The sequence below is a fragment of the Parasteatoda tepidariorum genome, chromosome 1 (assembly GCF_043381705.1).
Source record: "Parasteatoda tepidariorum isolate YZ-2023 chromosome 1, CAS_Ptep_4.0, whole genome shotgun sequence".
Taxonomy (NCBI): Eukaryota; Metazoa; Arthropoda; class Arachnida; order Araneae; family Theridiidae; genus Parasteatoda; species Parasteatoda tepidariorum.
This window is the reverse complement of record NC_092204.1, coordinates 6,944,836-6,964,158: the sequence shown is the minus strand read 5'-3', so window position 1 is coordinate 6,964,158 and position 19,323 is coordinate 6,944,836. Positions and strand designations below refer to the sequence as shown.

Sequence of the window (19,323 nt, the reverse complement as noted above, 5' to 3'; positions counted from 1 at the left end):
GTTCTCCTCTTGCTTTATGCAAAGACAATTCATCTGCTGTTTCAAATGTAAGAAGTACAGTTGTCTTCAGGACAAAATGTGAAGTTAGCAGACTTAGGGCTAAGAGAAATCGATTTATGATTTTGATTTTTGTCTAACTTTTGTTTTGTGCTGAATCGGATTACTGTTTGAATGCTACAATTAAATTTTATGTTATAAGAAGCTTTTTTCCTGGACCAATTTCAAAATATTTTGATATATCGTTAGATTCAAATTTCATATTGTTAGATTCAAATATCATTAGATTCATGTTTCATAAATATCGTTAGATTCATACTTCATAAAAAATTTTGTTAGATTCAAATTTCACAGAATGGTATGACTGTGTTTCATGAACCTTTAAATCAATTATTGATGAAAGGGAAATTTTTTTAGAAAAAGTGTGTTTTTTTTAATGAAAAAGTATTTTTTGAATGAATTCTAGTAATTAAAAATATTTTTATATTTTCTGAAAATATACAAATTTTTTTGTATAAAAATTTAGTGCTAGAACACTAACGTTTATAAAAAAAACTATTGTATTTGCCACCAACTTGACTAAATGTATCATGGTATATGACAATTAAGTCATTTAATAAAATTTTAGTCTTATTTTTGCTGAATTTTTGTTCTTATTTAGGCAACTATTTTCATGCTTTAGGCTACTAAAAGCAACTATTTTGGTTATTTTTTTCTGTGGCAACCCTGGAGAACAGAATTATGATGAACTGTTATCACAGCAAAAACAATATCATCCTTCTCACTTTTGTAAATAAACTTATTAACAAAACTTTGTACCAAAAACAAAAAATAAGCATTTAAAAAAAATACATCCCAGTGTTTTCACTACAGCGCGAGAATCTCGCATATATTTTTCTTTTCTCGCATTAAAAACATTCTATAANCAGGGGTCTGTCCAGGCCGAATTTACTACCGCTTAGCGGTACCTTCACAAATTCAATTTTAGGTGAAACGGTAGTTTCACAAATTCAACTTTAGGAAAAACGGTAGTTTCACAAAATACTTTTTCTTAAAATTTTATTTTTGTATCCCTTAAGAAACGATAAATCTATATTTTTACCATGTTTTTGTATTGATTTTGTAATATAATTTTTAATTTTTCACAAATTATGTCTAAATTTTCACAAAATAGGTACCTTTCAGAAAAACCTAGACAGACCCCTGACTTATGTAAGATGGACAAATACCTTGTAAAGGCAAAATCTTCTATGATGATGCACCAAAAATATTCAATGCTTTAAAAAATTGAAGACATTAAAAATGTATATTATATATAAAAAAATGATTTTTTTTCTCAAGATTTTTTGTGTTTTTTTAGTTTTTAGAAATCTTACTCAACTTTTTGAAATCTCACCCTGTTTTTGAGAAAGGGTGAGAAATTCTCACCCATTATTTTTTATGATGAAAACACTGCATTCATTTTTTTACTAGTGGTACACAGCATTACGAAAAATTTAGAAAGGAACAAAAGTCATAAGTTTAGGAAACACTGTTGTAGGTAATAGTTGTATCGATATGTTTATTTTTGTTGTTTCAATGAATAAATTAATCATATTTGGCACATAAATTTTAATGAGTGATTAAAAAAACAATTGTTTGAATTTTTTGATCTTTTTCTTCTTGTATCTCAAAAGTAAAATGCATAGTAAAATTAAAACTTGTTAATTTTTTGTACATTCTATAGTGCAAACTTAGAAAGTTTTACTACATGTCAGTTGTAGCATTTTCAACGGCAGGTATTAAAAAGTAACTTAGATTTTTAATATAAGGCGTTTAATGGCACTGACAGAGTAAAAAAAAATTTTGTTGCTACAAATTGGAATTGATTACCACAATCATGATATCATACTGTGTTCTGTCGATCAAAAATTAGCCTCATCGTTTCATATTTTACTGAAAGATACTTATGAGTAAGCAGGGGTCTGTAAGTTTTTCAAAGAGGTACCTATTTTGTGAAAATTTGCACTTAATTTGTGAAAATAAAATATTATATTAAAAAATGGAACACAAAATAGGGATTTATCGTTTCTTGCGAGATACATAAAATTTTAAGAAAAAGTATTTTGTAAAACTTCTGTTTTTCCCAAAGTTGAATTTGTGAAGGTACCGCTAAATGGTAGTAAATTTGGCTTGGACAGACCCTTGGTAAGGAACACTACTTTTAGAGCAAGCGATTTTTTAAAATTTTATTTCATAAATAGTTGATCAAAATTTCAGTTTGTAAAAATCTAGAGTAGAACTTTTTTTTTATTAGAATAAAATTGCAGAGTAGAAAAATAGTTCATGGTTTAACAGCTTCCCTTACCTATATTTTTATTTCATTAATAAATAGAAGGAGCTAAAACAAAACATATAGACAAGTTCTAAGTTGAAATTTTAATTATTTTATGTGTAAAAAATATTTAATTTACCATCAGAAATTTATCTCGGGCAAATGAAAAAAGTTAAATATTAGTCTTTGTATATGTTCACATATTCATAATCTAAAAAATCATTTGCATTACTTTCGCTTGCAAACACTATTTTTTTAATTATTTTTTTTCCATGTAAATTCATCAACCATCACATATACAATTGTACAAAACACGTCTGCAGTCCCACAAATAACAAAACTCACCAAAATGTGTAAAAAATATTTAATTTACCATCAGAAATTTATCTCGGGCAAATGAAAAAAGTTAAATATTAGTCTTTGTATATGTTCACATATTCATAATCTAAAAAATCATTTGCATTACTTTCGCTTGCAAACACTATTTTTTTAATTATTTTTTTTCCATGTAAATTCATCAACCATCACATATACAATTGTACAAAACACGTCTGCAGTCCCACAAATAACAAAACTCACCAAAATGTGTAAAAAATATTTAATTTANAACATTTCAAACTTGTTAATGCATTTTATGGGGGAAATGATCTTGAATTAATTTTCAAAGCTCCTGCTTTATGTACTGTTTTACTTTATTAGAATAAAATTGCAGAGTAGAAAAATAGTTCATGGTTTAACAGCTTCCCTTACCTAGATTTTTATTTCATTAATAAATACAAGGAACTAAAACAAAACATATAGACAAGTTCTAAGTTGAAATTTTAATTATTTTATGTGTGAAAAATATTTAATTTACCAACAGAAATTTATCTCGGGCAAATGAAAAAAGTTAAATATTAGTTTTTGTATTTGTTCACATATTCATAATCTAAAAAATCATTTGCATTACTTTCGCTTGCGAACACTATTTTTTTAATTATTTTTTTCCATGTAAATTCATCAACCATCACATATACAATTGTACAAAACACGTCTGCAGCCCCACAAATAACAAAACTCCCAAAAACAATATTAGAAAACTCCAATCACAGCAGATTAGTATTATTTTTTGTTTTGCTTCCGGTCGAATGAAAATGTGATAAAACAAAAGGTTTTGACAAATTCTGCTATGCTCAAGTTTACTCGATAATAAAGACTTGCAATATATACATACTCGAGTTTGCTCGGGATTATCAGGGAATTTCCATAAGAATTTTGAACCTTATAAAATCTTCTGCAATTTTGTTGTGAATTTTGTGCACTTTTAAAATTTATTTTAGCAGGTATGATGGTATTCTATTTACTTAAATTATTTTATCAGTTTATTGTTTTTTCTTCTTCAAATAAACTTGCTCTATGGAGAATATGTCAATAAACATATTGTATATTCAATAAACATTAATATTTCAATAAACATATTGTTAATGTCCTTTTTTTTAATTAAATTTAGATGACAACACTTTGTGGGCACCCTATAAGAAATTGTATTGTATTTGTTATAATGCTATTATACAAAAAGATGTCTCGACTATACAAGAATTTGAAACTGTTCTGAAAAAATACAAGCCTGATTTACTGTGTCTTTTAAGAAACCCTGTAAGTATTTGTTCATACAAGGAATAATTATACCTTCAAATGTTCTAGACATTTTCTAAAAGCTTAAAAATATATAGTTTAAAATTATACTAATTATAAGTGATCCCCGTGGCGACATTGTCGCAGAACATTAGAGTTATTGCAGAAATATTTTTTATTTGGGAAGCAAAAGAGCATCTTATTATCTGCAGAATTTTTGGAAGAGTTTTTTTTTCTGCAAAGCATTCCCCCCTCCTTTTCTGCAGAATTATTTTCAAAAAATGCCTTTCTCGCATATTTTTTATTCTTTTTTTACTTTGCTTTGAGAGTAAAAAAAAATTCCACAATGACTGATATTATAAATAGTAATTTCCAAATCAATAAAATTTAAAAAAGTTAACTACATAAAAAAGATTTTAGAACTGGAGAGTATCGGCAATAATATCAGACTATGTACTCTTTTATATGTATATTAAAAATAAAAAAAACTTCGTACATTTATAATTAAAAAAATATATATATATTTCAGGAGTCTGTTTAGAAGAAATTTGGGTCCTTTAACGGACCCTTCACAAAATATCTTTTCATAAAAACNAAAGTTAGATAACTTCGGACCCTTCACAAATTCGTTTATCTTCATTATTGTTTTGTTAATCGAATAAACCCTTCCCGATGGGGGGGGGGAGAATGATGGTTTGAGACAAACTAAGTTTCCCTAAGTTTAAATATTCCAAAGGTAGTATTCTAAAAAAAAAATTCTTTTTACTTTTACAAACACCGTGTGCGCATTCTTATAAATATTAAATCATAATTTTTTTTTGTAAATAAAGAATTGATCAATTTATATTTATTCATAAATTAATAGAATATTATGTAAAAAAAAATAATGTCTGGCAATTTTTAAAATAAAATATTATAAATTTAAGAATTGTTTAAGTTTACTTAATGCATACCCTATTAAAAGTGATACATTACTAAGTTGTGTTATTTAAAATGTGAGTGATTTTGTTTCCATTATTCGTCTGAGATGAATATTCTGTGTTGAGCAGTATAGGCTAAATGCGAAATATTTGTATGTTGCATCTCTAATTCAGTAGCAGCAATTGTTGAGCAGAATCTTGTATCTATTTACAATTTAAAAACTTCTTGAAAAGGTTTTTAGCAATTTTTGTAATAACCTATGTGACCCTTTGTAATAACCCTATTTGCACAAATTCACAAAAGCAGGACTTTGATTAAAAAATGTGACTTAACGCTTATTTTATATTCAAAAATTATGACTAGTTTTTTACAAAAACAGGACCTTTCACAAAATGTCTGGACAGACCCCTGTATTTGCTACTATTAAAAATTATTTTCTGAAAGGTTTATTTTAGGAATTATTATTATTAGGAATTATTTACTTTGTATAAGAGAGAATTGTTTCAGAAAGATCGGAAAAATTCTGCCACAGGTTAAGTGATAGGAAGTCTCAAAAGTATTTTTTTTAAATTTAATCTTTTTTGACTTTATCAATTTTTACTATTATTTTAAATAAATTTTTTCCGACCTTGTAGCAATATAATTTTTTCAGGCTTCCTGCGAAAAATTTCCCTAGCACTAATATTCTTCCTGCAAAATACTTTTAATAATAATGTATACTAGTTTAAAGTAACTAAAGCGTTGAGTTAACAAAAGAAAAAAAAATCCGTACTCACATAGAATAAAACTGTATTTAGTTTTTTTAAAAATTGTACATGTAATTTGTTTTTTTATTCCAGTATTATGGGCGATATCCTTGCATTTTATAGGTAGAAAGATGCACTTTTTATTTCTTTTTTTCATATTTTGTAGATCTGTACATTAAACAAAAAAAAAAATCAAAACTCCTTAAAACCTTGGCAGTAAGTACCAAAAGAAAGATTGATATCAAAATCAGTCAGATCAGATACTTTAAAACAATGTTACAAAAATACATGCTACATTTTGAATTTTGTTCTTTGTAAAAATTAAAATCGTATTTAAAATATGAGATTTTATAAACTATGTGGATATAAAAAGCTATTACTAACAAAAATTTCGATAGCAAATAATGATAGAGTAGTTGTGTTTCAAAGTCAATACTCGAAAAAGATGATTCGAATTTCCCGTATTGTCTGAAATATAACGGCATATTTAAGAACCATGTGGAAATCAATATCTACCTAAAATACAATTTGAATACCACATGGATTTACGATACAATTAGCACATTGAGTGTGTCAAAAAGCGATTACTGAAATACACAATTAGAATTTCATGCGTCAAAATGTTATCAACTGACAAATACCAGAGTTTTAAATACCATATGGAAACTAGTAGCATTATTAAAAACTGTCATAAAGTTGCACCCCCACCCCCCGATCAAATCATCATAATAAAAATAAATAACCAAATGCCCGATTTGAATTTCATATGTAATAGAATAGTATGAAAAAATATGTATTTTTCAAATAGGAAAATTCAAGGTTAATTGTCAAAAAACAATTGAAAATTTAATTGATTTTTTTAGTTTGATGATCTCTGTTTTTTGATTAAGACGAGTTATATTTCTTACCATTTGCTAATTTTTGTACATATTCATTCTTTAGTATGTTGATTATTGTCTGTTTTTGTGCGTTAGTTTTGAAGTAATTTATTGTTGCAAGAGAATGACTCTTATCAGTTTTCTTTTAAATGATTATCAGTTTTCTTTTAAAGCTTATTTGATGTTTTTATCTATATTCATTATGAGGAGTCTATATCCAGGGTAAAGAAAATTAAGATTCCGAGATTATGTGAAAATGCACTATTTTTTTAAAAATCATTTCTAATCAGTTTTTTTTATTTGAAAACATTGAGTGTTGCCCATTTCCTTTTTTATATTTTAGTGTAGAAATAAAAAATATATGTTACACAAAACAAAAATTACAAAGCTGTGGATTACAATTTATTTTTAGCTCTTTGTTTCACTTCTTAAAAATCTTTTAGTATGTATGTATTTCTACAAATAATGCTCTGATATTTTTGTAAAGTGTCCTGATTTTTATTAAGATTCACTACAAAACCTGTGGGTCTCATGTTTCAGGGTTTCCACATGAGACTAAAATGCGACTATTTGCAAATGTTTTTGAGAAAAGAAACTATTTTCAACTACTTTTCTGTACTCCTAGTGATGTTTTTTTTAAAGAATAAATTGGGTTGACAATTTGGGACCCGCGGGAGCTTCTGAACTCGCTGAATTCCCCCCCCCCCTTAAAATAGAACATTTTGAATTGCAAATTTGACTTGTCACTTTTTAATTTGTTCAATTTGCACACATTCCATCGTAAGTCTATTTCGTTTCTGGATCACCTTTTCAATGATTATTGCTATGAAATTCTGCATGATGTCAAAAAACAAAATTTTTAATACTATATTACAATGCATGAATTGTCAAATTTGAATTATCACTTTTCACAATATATATATATATGTATATAAGTTTAAACAATCGGACTTCTATTTAATGAATTTCCATTTTGCGAATTTTTTCGAGGAACCAAGGATATTTTGGAAATTTCTTCATGAAATAACTTTCAAATAGCGAAGTGAATTTTCTATTTAGTGAACTTTTCATTGAGATCCACTTTCCCTATTTTCTAACTAAAATATTTCAGATCATTTCAAATTTGTTAATGCATTTTATGGGGGAAATGATCTTGAATTAATTTTCAAAGCTCCTGCTTTATGTACTGTTTTACTGCTTTCTCTTAAATAACTTTTAGAATATCTTTCCCTTTTTGTTTGCATTTCAAACGAAAAACTCAGTCCAAATTAATGGATTTTATCAGTAGCAATTAAGTTTAAGAACGCATGTGGTGATGCATACTTAAAATTACTTTTGTAATAAATGCAGCTATAATTTTATTCATAAATTTAGCTTTTTTTTAGTTTGAAATGTATGTACCATTATAGTGTGATACTGTATAATGTTTTACATTGTTCTTGCTTTCCATGCATATTTCTTTTATGGTTATGATTTATAAAATGTATAGTAGATACTAGTTTACGAGGTAAAGGTGCATCAATTGATGTTTTAATTATGTCTAATGTTTATAAAATTATGTATACCTGTTTTGTGTTGTTCAAGTATTTTAAAATGTAATTTTCTAAGTAACGAATTTTCCATACAACGAACTTATTATCGAGATTTAGCGAATTCGTTACATAGAGGTCCAACTGTATGTATATATTTGCTGAATCAATTATTGATAAATGGGAAAATTTTCTTAGAAAAAGTAAGTTTTTTAATGAAAATTGTATTATTTTGAATGAATTTTAGTAAATAAAAGTATTTAATTATTTTTACTTAAAAATTTAGTGCCAGAACACTAAAGTTTATATAAAATTCATCCATTTTGCCACCAACTTGACTAAAGGGATCATGGTATATGACAATTAAGTCTTTTAATCAAATTTTAGTCATATTATTGAAATTTTTTTGTTTTTATTTAGGCAACTATTTTCATGCTTTAGGCCCTGTGGCAGAATATTTTTGAGCTATCTGTGACTAAAATCTCTAGCACTAATATCTTACTGCAAGATACTTTTAAACAAACATATATGTTACTAATTTGAAATAACAAAAGTGCTTTGTTTACAATATATATATTTTAAATTGAACATGTGATAGTTTTTATTGTCCTATTATGGGTGATTTTCTCGCATGTTGTATGGGGCACAGAAATTATTTCCTTCTTCGCATATTGTAAATAATTATCACAATAACGAAAATTATTAAAAATCGTGAAATCTGTAGAAGTGATTGCCGAAAAAAAAACAGACAACGAAATCGCGAAAATCGGACTCCTCAAATGCGTGTTTAGTTTCAAGATTAGGTAGTAGTTAATATCGAATTTAAAAACTAAAGAAATCAATAGCAATAACCGCTAAAAACTCGATAAATTATCACCTTAAGAAGTAAATGCTTAAACACGCGATTCGAATGTTCCCTACTGTTTGAAATATATCTGGATATCTAAAATCCGTGTGAAAATAAACATCAATAACTGCCGAAAATACAATCGAAACATTACATGGATTTACGATACAATCGGCGTAAATTGAGCGAGTCAAAAGTGATTCAAATATTACGTGAAAATTTCTGCAGAAATGAAAAATAATTTCTTTTTACTTTTCAAAAGAAAAATCTTTCTGCAAGAACTCTAACGTTCTGCGACAATGTCGCTGCAATTCTGCCACGGGGGCTTTAGGCTACTAAAAGCAACTATTTTGTTCAATTTTTTTCTGTGGTAACTCTGCTCAAAGGATAATGGTATATGACAATTAAGTCATTTAACAAAATTTTAGTCATATTTTTGATGATATTTTGTATTTATTTAGGCAACTATTTTCATGCTTAAGGCTACTAAAAACAACTATTTTATTCATTTTTTTTTCCTGTGGTGATATTTTGGTATAATTTCTTAAGCTTACAAAGATTCTTTTCTTTTTATATCTTTTTTAAAAACTTCTTATCCAAGGAATGATTTGATTATTTTTTTCCCCTCAGCCTAAGAGTCCTATCCATAGAGAAGCTGTAAAACAAGCTTCTACAAATGGTATTGCTGTGGTGGGCCGCCCTGTGCTTCAGATCCTACCCCAGTCTCTTATCGACGAGGCTCTCATCATTAGTGATATGTTTGATTTAAATGAAGTAACATCTCTTGAATTACTAATATCAGGTAAATATGACTTTAATTGTTGTATTTCATCAGAACGAGTAAATCTATGTAGGAAAACTGAACTGTCTGACTACGAATTTCAAGGAACAAGGTTTGGGTAAGTAGTCAAAAATCACAAGTTCGGAAAACCACTCGAAGAGGGAAGAAAGACTAAATTGATTCAAAGGAGGAAGTTTAAGTTTTTAAACTTTTAAAAAAAATGTGTTTTCTTTCTTTTCAGAATGTGAAATGTTTAAAAAAAATTTATTTTAGAATTATTCTACACGTATTGTGGAATGCTTGCATGTTGCATATGCTTCATATCCCCCGTGGCAGAATTACGGCGACATTGTCGCATAACGTTACGCAGTTCTTGCAGAAAGGTTTTTCTTTTGAAAAGTAAAAAAAAAATTTTTTTTTCTTCTTTCCTTTAAAAATTGACACATAATATTTGAATCATACATTTAGGTAATCTGTTTGACGCGCTTAATTTACTCCAATAGTATCGTAAATCGATGTAATGTTTCGATTGTGTTTTCGGCAGTTATTGATATTGTTTTTGACGTGGATTTTAAATGTCCCGATATATTTCAAACAATATGGAAAATTCGAATTGTGCATTTTAGTATACACTTTTTAAGACAATATTTCGATAGAATTTTTGGCAGTTATTGCTATCGATTTCTGTACAGTTTTTAAATCTGATAATCTCTAGGGGGGAAAAAGCATTTGAGGAGTTCTATTTGCATGATTTCGTCGCCAATCTTTTTTTTCTTCCGGCTATTACTACGGATTTAATGATTTTTAATTACTTTTTTATAGTGATGATTATTTACAAAATGCGAAAAAGAAATAATTTGTGCGTCCCCCCAAACAAAATGCGACAATATCACCCATAATATTAGAATAAAAAATTATTACTTGTTCAATTTAAAAATATATATGTAGTTTTTTTTTGTAAACACAGCACTTTTGTTATTTTAAATTGGTAACTTAACATATATGTTAGTTATAAAAAGTATTTTGCAGAAAGATATTACTGCTAAAAAGTTTTGCCGTAAATAGCTCAAAAAAACTCTGCTACAGGGTTCACATCTTGATAATATAAATTTAAATACAGATAGACAGAAAATTGCTCTTTACTAATGAAATAAGCTGTTAAAAAGTTGTAAATATTCGATTTTTTTAATGGAACCAAAACAACCGAATTTCATACAAAAAAAAGCAAAATAAATATTTATTCCACCTTTGATAATGTTCAGTTCTTTGTAACTCAAAGATTATTTCTTATTATGTAGAGGCTCACATATAAGTGTGCAAAATTTCATTCTTTAATCGTGTGTACACCTTTTAAACTCTTTTTGTAGAAGAATTTCTTATCACTACTTTTAGGAAACTTTAATCAATTTCAAATTATTGATTTACTATGATTAACAGAATGTCTCCTGAAATAAAATAAAAAAGACTCTAGCTGACAAATAGGACTTTCAATTGGCTAAGAAGATTTATTAAATCTAGGTTTCTTTCTAGAAAAATAAAGTTCTTCATTTAAAAAACTCTTGTCAGGTTAGTCCTGACGTATGCTTCTGAAGCTTGGACAATGACAAAACTGGAGGACAATTGTGTCGCAATATTTGAGAGAAAGATTTTGAGGAGTATACTTGGTGGTGTAAATGAAAACAATAACTGGAGAAGGAGATTTAACTTAGAACTTTACTGGAATTATAAACAACCTGATACTATTAAATACATAAAAATAGATAGAATAACATACCTGCCACATTTCCTGTTTTTACGGCTATCTCCTGTTTACCTGTTTTTCTCAAATTTCTTCGTATTTTTTTGAAGAAATTTTTAAAATTTTTTTTTTGCCAATTAAATATCCGCTGATGGCAAAAATACTTCTTTTAATCCTCAACAAATGATGCTTTTGCCAGTTCTGTAGCATGTTGAGTGTTTATAGTGTAAGTAATTATAAATAATGGTTTAAAAAAAAGACTTCTTTAGATTAAGATTTATATACATATTTTTTTCTTCTTTAAGTGTAAGGGCTTATAATTTTGAATTTCTGTCTTTGACTTACATGATTGTGCATGATGTATCAAAAATTTGCTGGTAACCTAGAAAAATGTTGCTCGTAAAGTCTCCATTTTTATTTCTGCACCGTTGGCTGGTATGGAATGAATTAGAGTGCCCATGTGATTCGAATGAGTGATGACAATACAATAAAAAAGATATTGGTTTTTAGACCAAATAGAAGCGAAATTTTTATTATTTTTATTTTTTTATTTTATCAATTTAAAATTCTAGCTGAAGCCAGCCAGTCATTGGCACTTTTTTTTAAATTCTGAAATGAGAACAGAAAAATCAGGAATATTTCTTTCCTTTCCGACAAACAAGAAAAGTATCTTTAGAATATAATTTTGCAGAAGAAAAAAAATTTATTTGCTTTTGTATTTTTTTAGCTATTTTATCACTTCAACTCTTTTTTTACTCTGTTTTTTTAATTTAAAATCTATAAATATGAAGATGCTGAGTATAACAGTTTTGGTTATACCTATCATTTCAATTAATGTTATTATAATGCCTTTTTTAATTTATTGTTGCGTTTATGAATTAATACTAGAATTAATATAGAAGTTTATTTAGTTCTGCCAGTTTTTATCAATTATAACCAGTTTCTGCCGGCAAAAAGCTATCCCCGTTACTATATTTCTTATTTTACAGACAATGTTTCATACTTTCAGGTCAGCATCAGCAGCCTCGTTTTCCTGGATTAACGAGAGGCCTAGTAGCGATGCTGCTGTACTATGATGGAAGAAGAAACCTGGTCAATACTCTTCAGCTTCTGGTCGAAGCACGTGAAGGCAGAACTTGGACTCATGGCATCAGCTTTGAATTGTCTTCCATCATAACTAATTTCACAAATCAACTGAAAGAAGATGGTATCTTTATGAAAATTATGGGTACATTTTCTGATTTTTTTTTTTGTTTTTTTTTTTTTAAATCTCAGCCTATCTGTGATATTTCTTGAGATTTAAAATTCTGAAGAAATGTTCTTTTCTGAAATTATCTGTGCTATACATTATCTGTCCATATGATTGAAATGTTTTAATCAATAATTTTAAATTTTATTGAATTGTTACTTTCATTCGTCATTAAGTTATGTCCATATTTATTGGTGCATGATATTAGAATATCTTTTAATCTTTTATTTTAAGGGGTCAGAGAACCCTTGCAACAATTTTTTTTAAATAAAGGTATAATCATTCATTTTAAGGATGTTTTACATGCTCATTTAATTTATAATCAATATTCTATCTTCAGAAAACAAAAATTTTTCTTAGTGATCAAGATTCATCTTAGTCAATATTCATCTTAGCAATTTTGTGCATTCATTTGTAGATATATCAATTAGAATATTTTTTATGAATTATTTTCTGAAAAAGTAGGAAAAAAGGTTAAAAATTCCTGTTTATATATAACGTACTGTAAAAATTGTAATACTTCATAAAATGTGTATTCCTTGCACAATTTAAATAAGTGTATTATACTTAAGATAAAATCAAAGCTTTATCTTCAAAGCTTTATCTTAAATAGAAAAAAATTCCTTAGAGATTTAATTAAGACTAAAACATAAAATTATCAGCTTTGAGAAAAAGCACTTTAAATTTGTCTGCTGTGCAAGTTTTTGTTTTAGGGCAGTCTAAAATCATTCATAACTTTTTTTAAAAATGTAGACAGGGATATGATTTTTTTTTCTAGTGCATTTGAAATAGTTTGAAGTTTTATTATAAACAGAAATTTTTTTTTTGGTTTGTAATTTTTGGGAGCTGTGACCCCTTAATAAATGAAACTGCAACAGTTATTGAGTATCATCAGGGTGGCCACCCACCTTGAAAACCTGGAATTATCAGGGAATTTTTAAGAAAAGCTGAAATTTTTTTTAAATTTAAATTATTTTTACCATCCGTTATATCCACTTTATTCAGATGGAAATTTGTCATCAAAGAGCTGAAATATCTTCAACTTAGCAATACTTCATTAATATTCTCTCCATTATTACCCTGCTAAACTGGAATGTCATATGAAACTTGGAGAAACCTTTGACCTCTTTGGAGATTATGGGACTAAGCAGTTTAGGAAAGTCAAAAATTGTGAGGGAGGTAGAAGGGGTTAGGTTAGTATATTTGCTTCTGCTCATAAAAATGGGTTTTTCTGTTTTTTATCTTCTAGACTGTGGGCTAAATTCATTTACTGTTCAAGTTTGTTCCGATGCTTTGGGGGTATTTTTTTCTTCTTTTAACGAAATGTTTCAGTATTTTAAACTTTATAAAATTATCCAAAAAATTATTGGTTATAATTTAATAACAGATTTTATCTTGCACTCTTTTTCTGAAAGCTTTTATACTCCCATCCAATGAATTATTTTTTCTCAGTGAAGCCAACCAATCACTCATTTTCTTGAATCACCAACAGCAAAATCAATTGTTGCATTGGTGCTAATTTTCTGGATTTCATTTGAACCATTTATAACATATTTTATTTAAAGAAAAAATTATTCTTTTATGAATATTTAATTTTTAATTTAAAATTACATTCTGGAGATGATATTTCTAAAACTGCCTCTCTTTTTACCCTAAAAAGCTGTCAAAAACCATCAATGCATGGAAAACATGTAAAATGATGTATAAACTTAGAATATAAAAAAAATATTTATATTTGTTCATTAGAAAGAAGGAAAACAAAACTTTCTTCTGCGCTGTACTGGTACATGTTTCAAGTTGGCATGACCAAAATTTTAAACTTAATATTAAAAAAAAAGGGATTATTTCCAGGGTGAAAAACTAAAAATTTCAATATAATGACTTGTAAATATCAGTTTTCAATAAGTTATAGTCTTTTAAATGAAAGCTTACATCATTTGAAATTTTTGACTGTGATATGTGAATCTTTAACAAAGTACATTTTATTATTTTTTTTAATTCATACAAATAATGGAAAATAATAATCAAAGTGAACTATAAAAAAACAAGTTATCTTGCACAATTGTGTAGAAACGTTTCACATTTTGATTTTAAAAAAAAAATCTCAAGATGCACTTTTGATATTTTATGTGCGAAGCCAAAACATGTAATTAATTGTACTGCGTCGCTAGGATTTAACATAATTAAATAATTTTTTCTGTTTATTTTGATAATAAATATTTTTATTGTAAATTAATAATTAATTATATTTACATCGGGCACCACTGCTTTTCTTTTTGTTGCATCTGTTTTTATTTATTTCCATCTCATATTTCGCTTTATTTTTATAAAATTAAGTGAAATATGAATAGAAACCAACTAAATATTACTATAGGTTAATTTACAATAACATATTTCTCCTCAGTAACCTACGAAAATTTGTGCAACTATGCTGTACTTTAAGTTAATTATATTATAACTTAAAATTGATCAATGAAGTTTTTATACATTTTTTAAAATTTAATTTATTATTTTTTTATTTATTTGAGCTAAGTTATTCAATTAATAATTTTAAATTTTTAAGAAACAATTTAACTTCATTTAGACACATTTTAAATCAATCATTTTGCTTAGAGCCTGAAAATGTATGTATTTAGAGAAAAAAATTTCAGAGCATTCTGTAGTTATTTATTTTTTGTTTATTTATATATTTATTTTTTTGAGTAAAGGAAAAAATACTTTTTTGAAGAAAAAAATAATAATAAACCTACTTGCATAGTAAACTACAACAATAACACACATCCTATTCACTTTTTAGGTAAATGGGATAAAAATTGTTAGCAGTTAATGGACCTGTAATTGGCATATGTAACTGGAGAAGGGGTATTAAAAAGAGATTAAAATTAGAAATTTCTTTCTTAAATTTGGCGCATCTCTTGTTCTGCAACCGGGGACATATACTCTTGTTCACCGCTAGTTATGCCACTAAATACAAGTAAAAGTTATATTGGTTAATATCGTATGCTTTGAAACATCAAATAGAATAGATTGTGAGAGCTTTTACTAAACAATTATTTAATTTTATGCTGGCAATAAATAAAGCTATTAAATTATCATTTTACCTATACAATCTTTTCCCCCCAGAAAAAATTGTTATAGACTAATAGTATAGTAAAAAAAAAATTTTTTTTTTCTCCTTTTAATGTACAGTGAAGTTTTTTTTTTAAATTTTTTTTTTGTTGTATATAAAAATAATTAAACTTTTCGGCATTCTTTCCCATATTTTAAAAAATAAATAAAATAGCAATAGCTTTTTTTTTGTTCCAAGATTTTTAAAACTATTCAATTTAAGGAAATATTGCTTAAATAAGATTTTTATTTACATTGTTGTTAATATACAATGCACAGTTAACACATTCGCTGCCACTAAAAATGATATTTCCATCCTCAGAAGCTGGATTACAAAACAGGGTTTTAATAGTTTAAGTGTTCCTTATACTTTACTAGGAAAACCAGAAAAACGAAGAAACATATTATTTTCCTGTTTAGAGAGCGTTTTTTTCTTCTTTTTTCGACGCTCTGGAGCATCAGTGCCCCACAGAATCAACCTATCTTCGGGAGTGCCACTGACACTCCAGCGCGTCTGATCAATATTCTCAGAAATTACTGGCATAAAATAGCAGCTTAAAAGGAATAAAACGGAATACCATTCAAGTATATGTAGTACCATTTATGAAACAATACTGAAAATATTTACAAATGATAAGCACTGTCTCAGAATCCGACATTTCTCTGGTGTCGTTTACAATATCACTCTCCATCTGATGCGTCCGAAGATTTCCAACCATAGTCTTCGTCTGTGCTATCATAATCCGAAAGATCACTATTTTGAAAAAATTCTAATATTTCAAAATCAGTCAATATTTTATTTACTTTTCTTTTCTTGGGCTGTGACGGTCAAATTCAAACAAAATTTTTTAAAACCAACCACAAAAAATAATGCTTCAATAACGTGCCAAAAGAACATGTCCATTCAACTTCAAAAACCACACTAAACACGGAGCATATAACTTTTCAGAGTCGATCGACCCACCAATCCTTCGTCGGCATACCAGGAGGTGTGGTTCTGCAGTGGCAGCGAACGTGTTAAAATTAAAATAATTGATTTTTCAACTAACTTTGACAAGATGGAAAATGTTATAAAGCACACTGATCCTTTTATTCCAACAGGAAATATTAGACAATTTAAATTTAAAGAAGCTATTCAAATTGAAAAATTATGATTATAGTATTAAAATTAAATTAATTATAGCCATTATGATGATTATCAATAACTAAAATTTATATCCATCTTGAAAAATTTATGTCTGACACTGAAGTAAAGAATTTCATATTAATTATATTACAAGTTAATTTCAAATTAATTATATTACAAGTTAATTTCAAATTAATTATATTACAAGTTAATTTCAAATTAATTATATTACAAGTTAATTTCAAATTAATTATATTACAAGTTAATTTCAAATTAATTATATTACAAGTTAATTTCAAATTAATTATATTACAAGTTAATTTCAAATTAATTATATTACAAGTTAATTTCAAATTAATTATATTACAAGTTAATTTCAAATTAATTATATTACAAGTTAATTTCAAATTAATTATATTACAAGTTAATTTCAAATTAATTATATTACAAGTTAATTTCAAATTAATTATATTACAAGTTAATTTCAAATTAATTATATTACAAGTTAATTTCAAATTAATTATATTACAAGTTAATTTCAAATTAATTATATTACAAGTTAATTTCAAATTAATTATATTACAAGTTAATTTCAAATTAATTATATTACAAGTTAATTTCAAATTAATTATATTACAAGTTAATTTCAAATTAATTATATTACAAGTTAATTTCAAATTAATTATATTACAAGTTAATTTCAAATTAATTATATTACAAGTTAATTTCAAATTAATTATATTACAAGTTAATTTCAAATTAATTATATTACAAGTTAATTTCAAATTAATTATATTACAAGTTAATTTCAAATTAATTATATTACAAGTTAATTTCAAATTAATTATATTACAATANAGAACAAGGTAACATCGGCGATCACGAAGTTAGTCCCACTGAAAATAATCTACAAGAAAAGTCGCGACTAAGAAAAAAAAAGCTAAGAGGTGAGAAAAGGAGCATGCGTCATAACAATATGTGTTCTCAAAATTCTGATTCTACAGCTCACCAATCAACATAACGAAACGAACATAGTCTTCCACAGCGCGAGTCAACATCGGAACATAAGAGAAGAGTCTTATATCGCTATCTTATATCCTTGCGTGTCTTATATCGCTATATCGTTTTGCGCTCGTTGTCTTTACTCGACAGCTTAAATCAGATTTCTGATGCATCGCCTCGAATGAAAGTCGCTGTATCGTCTTGCCGATATATGCGTTAAATCGATATGTCTTGATACATCGATTTATAGCCCAGTCCTACTTATGAAAGGAAATTTATATATTATAGTAGGAAAAGATTTATAACATTTAAAGCTCCACAATTCATTGAACAACAAAAGTGAGTACTTAATTCCTTAAATATGAATAAATGTGCTTTTAATACTGATAAATTGTGTGTTTGCTTAAGGATAAATAATGCAATATTAATAATAAACTTTTTTGATAAAATAAAACTTTTCTTCATTCTATTCCTTGCTCATAAATTAACCTTTTCTTTTTCACAATATTTTTTTAAAAATTGTGACATAATTTAAATAAAAGGGTTTTGGACAGTTTAAGACAAAGGGGTTTTGGACAGAACAGTTTAAACTGTGGATTAATCCATTTTGTCCTAAACCTTGCCAGCTCTGGCAGTATGTGTAAAAAAAACTGCAGTTATACATTAAAAATTATAATTTATTTTGTAGCCATAGTATACAATTCTTTGTATACAATGGTTATAACTAAGTAACTGTTATTTTTAAAAATCTAGTAATTTTTTTTTTCTAAGCTGTTACATATTTATTTTCCATCTGAAGTTCGTGAATTTTTCACATAATGTTAAACTTAAGTGATTTTGTATCTTTATTTTAAATTTTCATAAACTCTTATGTAATTGCAAATTTAGAAAAAAAAAGAAACTTATTTTTACTAAATTTAACGGGCTTTTTTTAAATACCCATTACGGATGCACTATCTTTTTGATTGAAGGGCCATTTGCACAGCTGATTAACCAGTGAAGGGCCACATACTCAAGTAAAACAATAGAAAACTGATTATTTTTTTATCAAAAATATTTCCTTCTTATCAAGAGATAAAATTAAAAATAAACAGTTCAATTAAATAAATAAAATCTTTAAGATTAAGTGATGGTTTCTTTTACTTGCTACAAAAGTCTCTTTTATCATAAATTCTAACAGTAAAAACTTTAATGTTCTTGCAATTAAATTTTTAAAAAATTCAATCTTTTAAGTAAAATAAATTCAAATTAAATACTTTAATTAAAGAAAGTTTAGAATGATTTAAAATGATTTCAATTGAAATTATTGTGTATAATTGTGACTGGATGTATACTATTAAATGTTCTTTTTTTTTAGATCTTATAGAAAATTATGATACCACAAAAGAACTCGAGCTTTTACACCGTAATCGTGCTTTAGGGGGACCTAGATATCGTAAACAGGTTTGTATGCAAATCTCTCTCTCTTTTTCT

At 26.8% G+C, this 19,323-nt stretch overlaps 1 protein-coding gene across 2 annotated transcripts in view; it reads left to right on the top strand.

Moving 5' to 3' along the window:
* LOC107453018 (nuclear pore complex protein Nup205) overlaps positions 1–19,323 on the top strand; it is a 100,221-nt gene that overhangs the window by 2,449 nt on the left and 78,449 nt on the right. For both annotated transcript variants that reach the window (XM_043044863.2, XM_071184022.1), the window contains exons 2-5: positions 3,801–3,946; positions 9,477–9,648; positions 12,375–12,593; positions 19,208–19,293. In XM_043044863.2, coding sequence (XP_042900797.1) covers positions 3,801–3,946; positions 9,477–9,648; positions 12,375–12,593; positions 19,208–19,293 — 623 coding nt within the window. The remainder of the gene's footprint in view (positions 1–3,800; positions 3,947–9,476; positions 9,649–12,374; positions 12,594–19,207; positions 19,294–19,323) is intronic.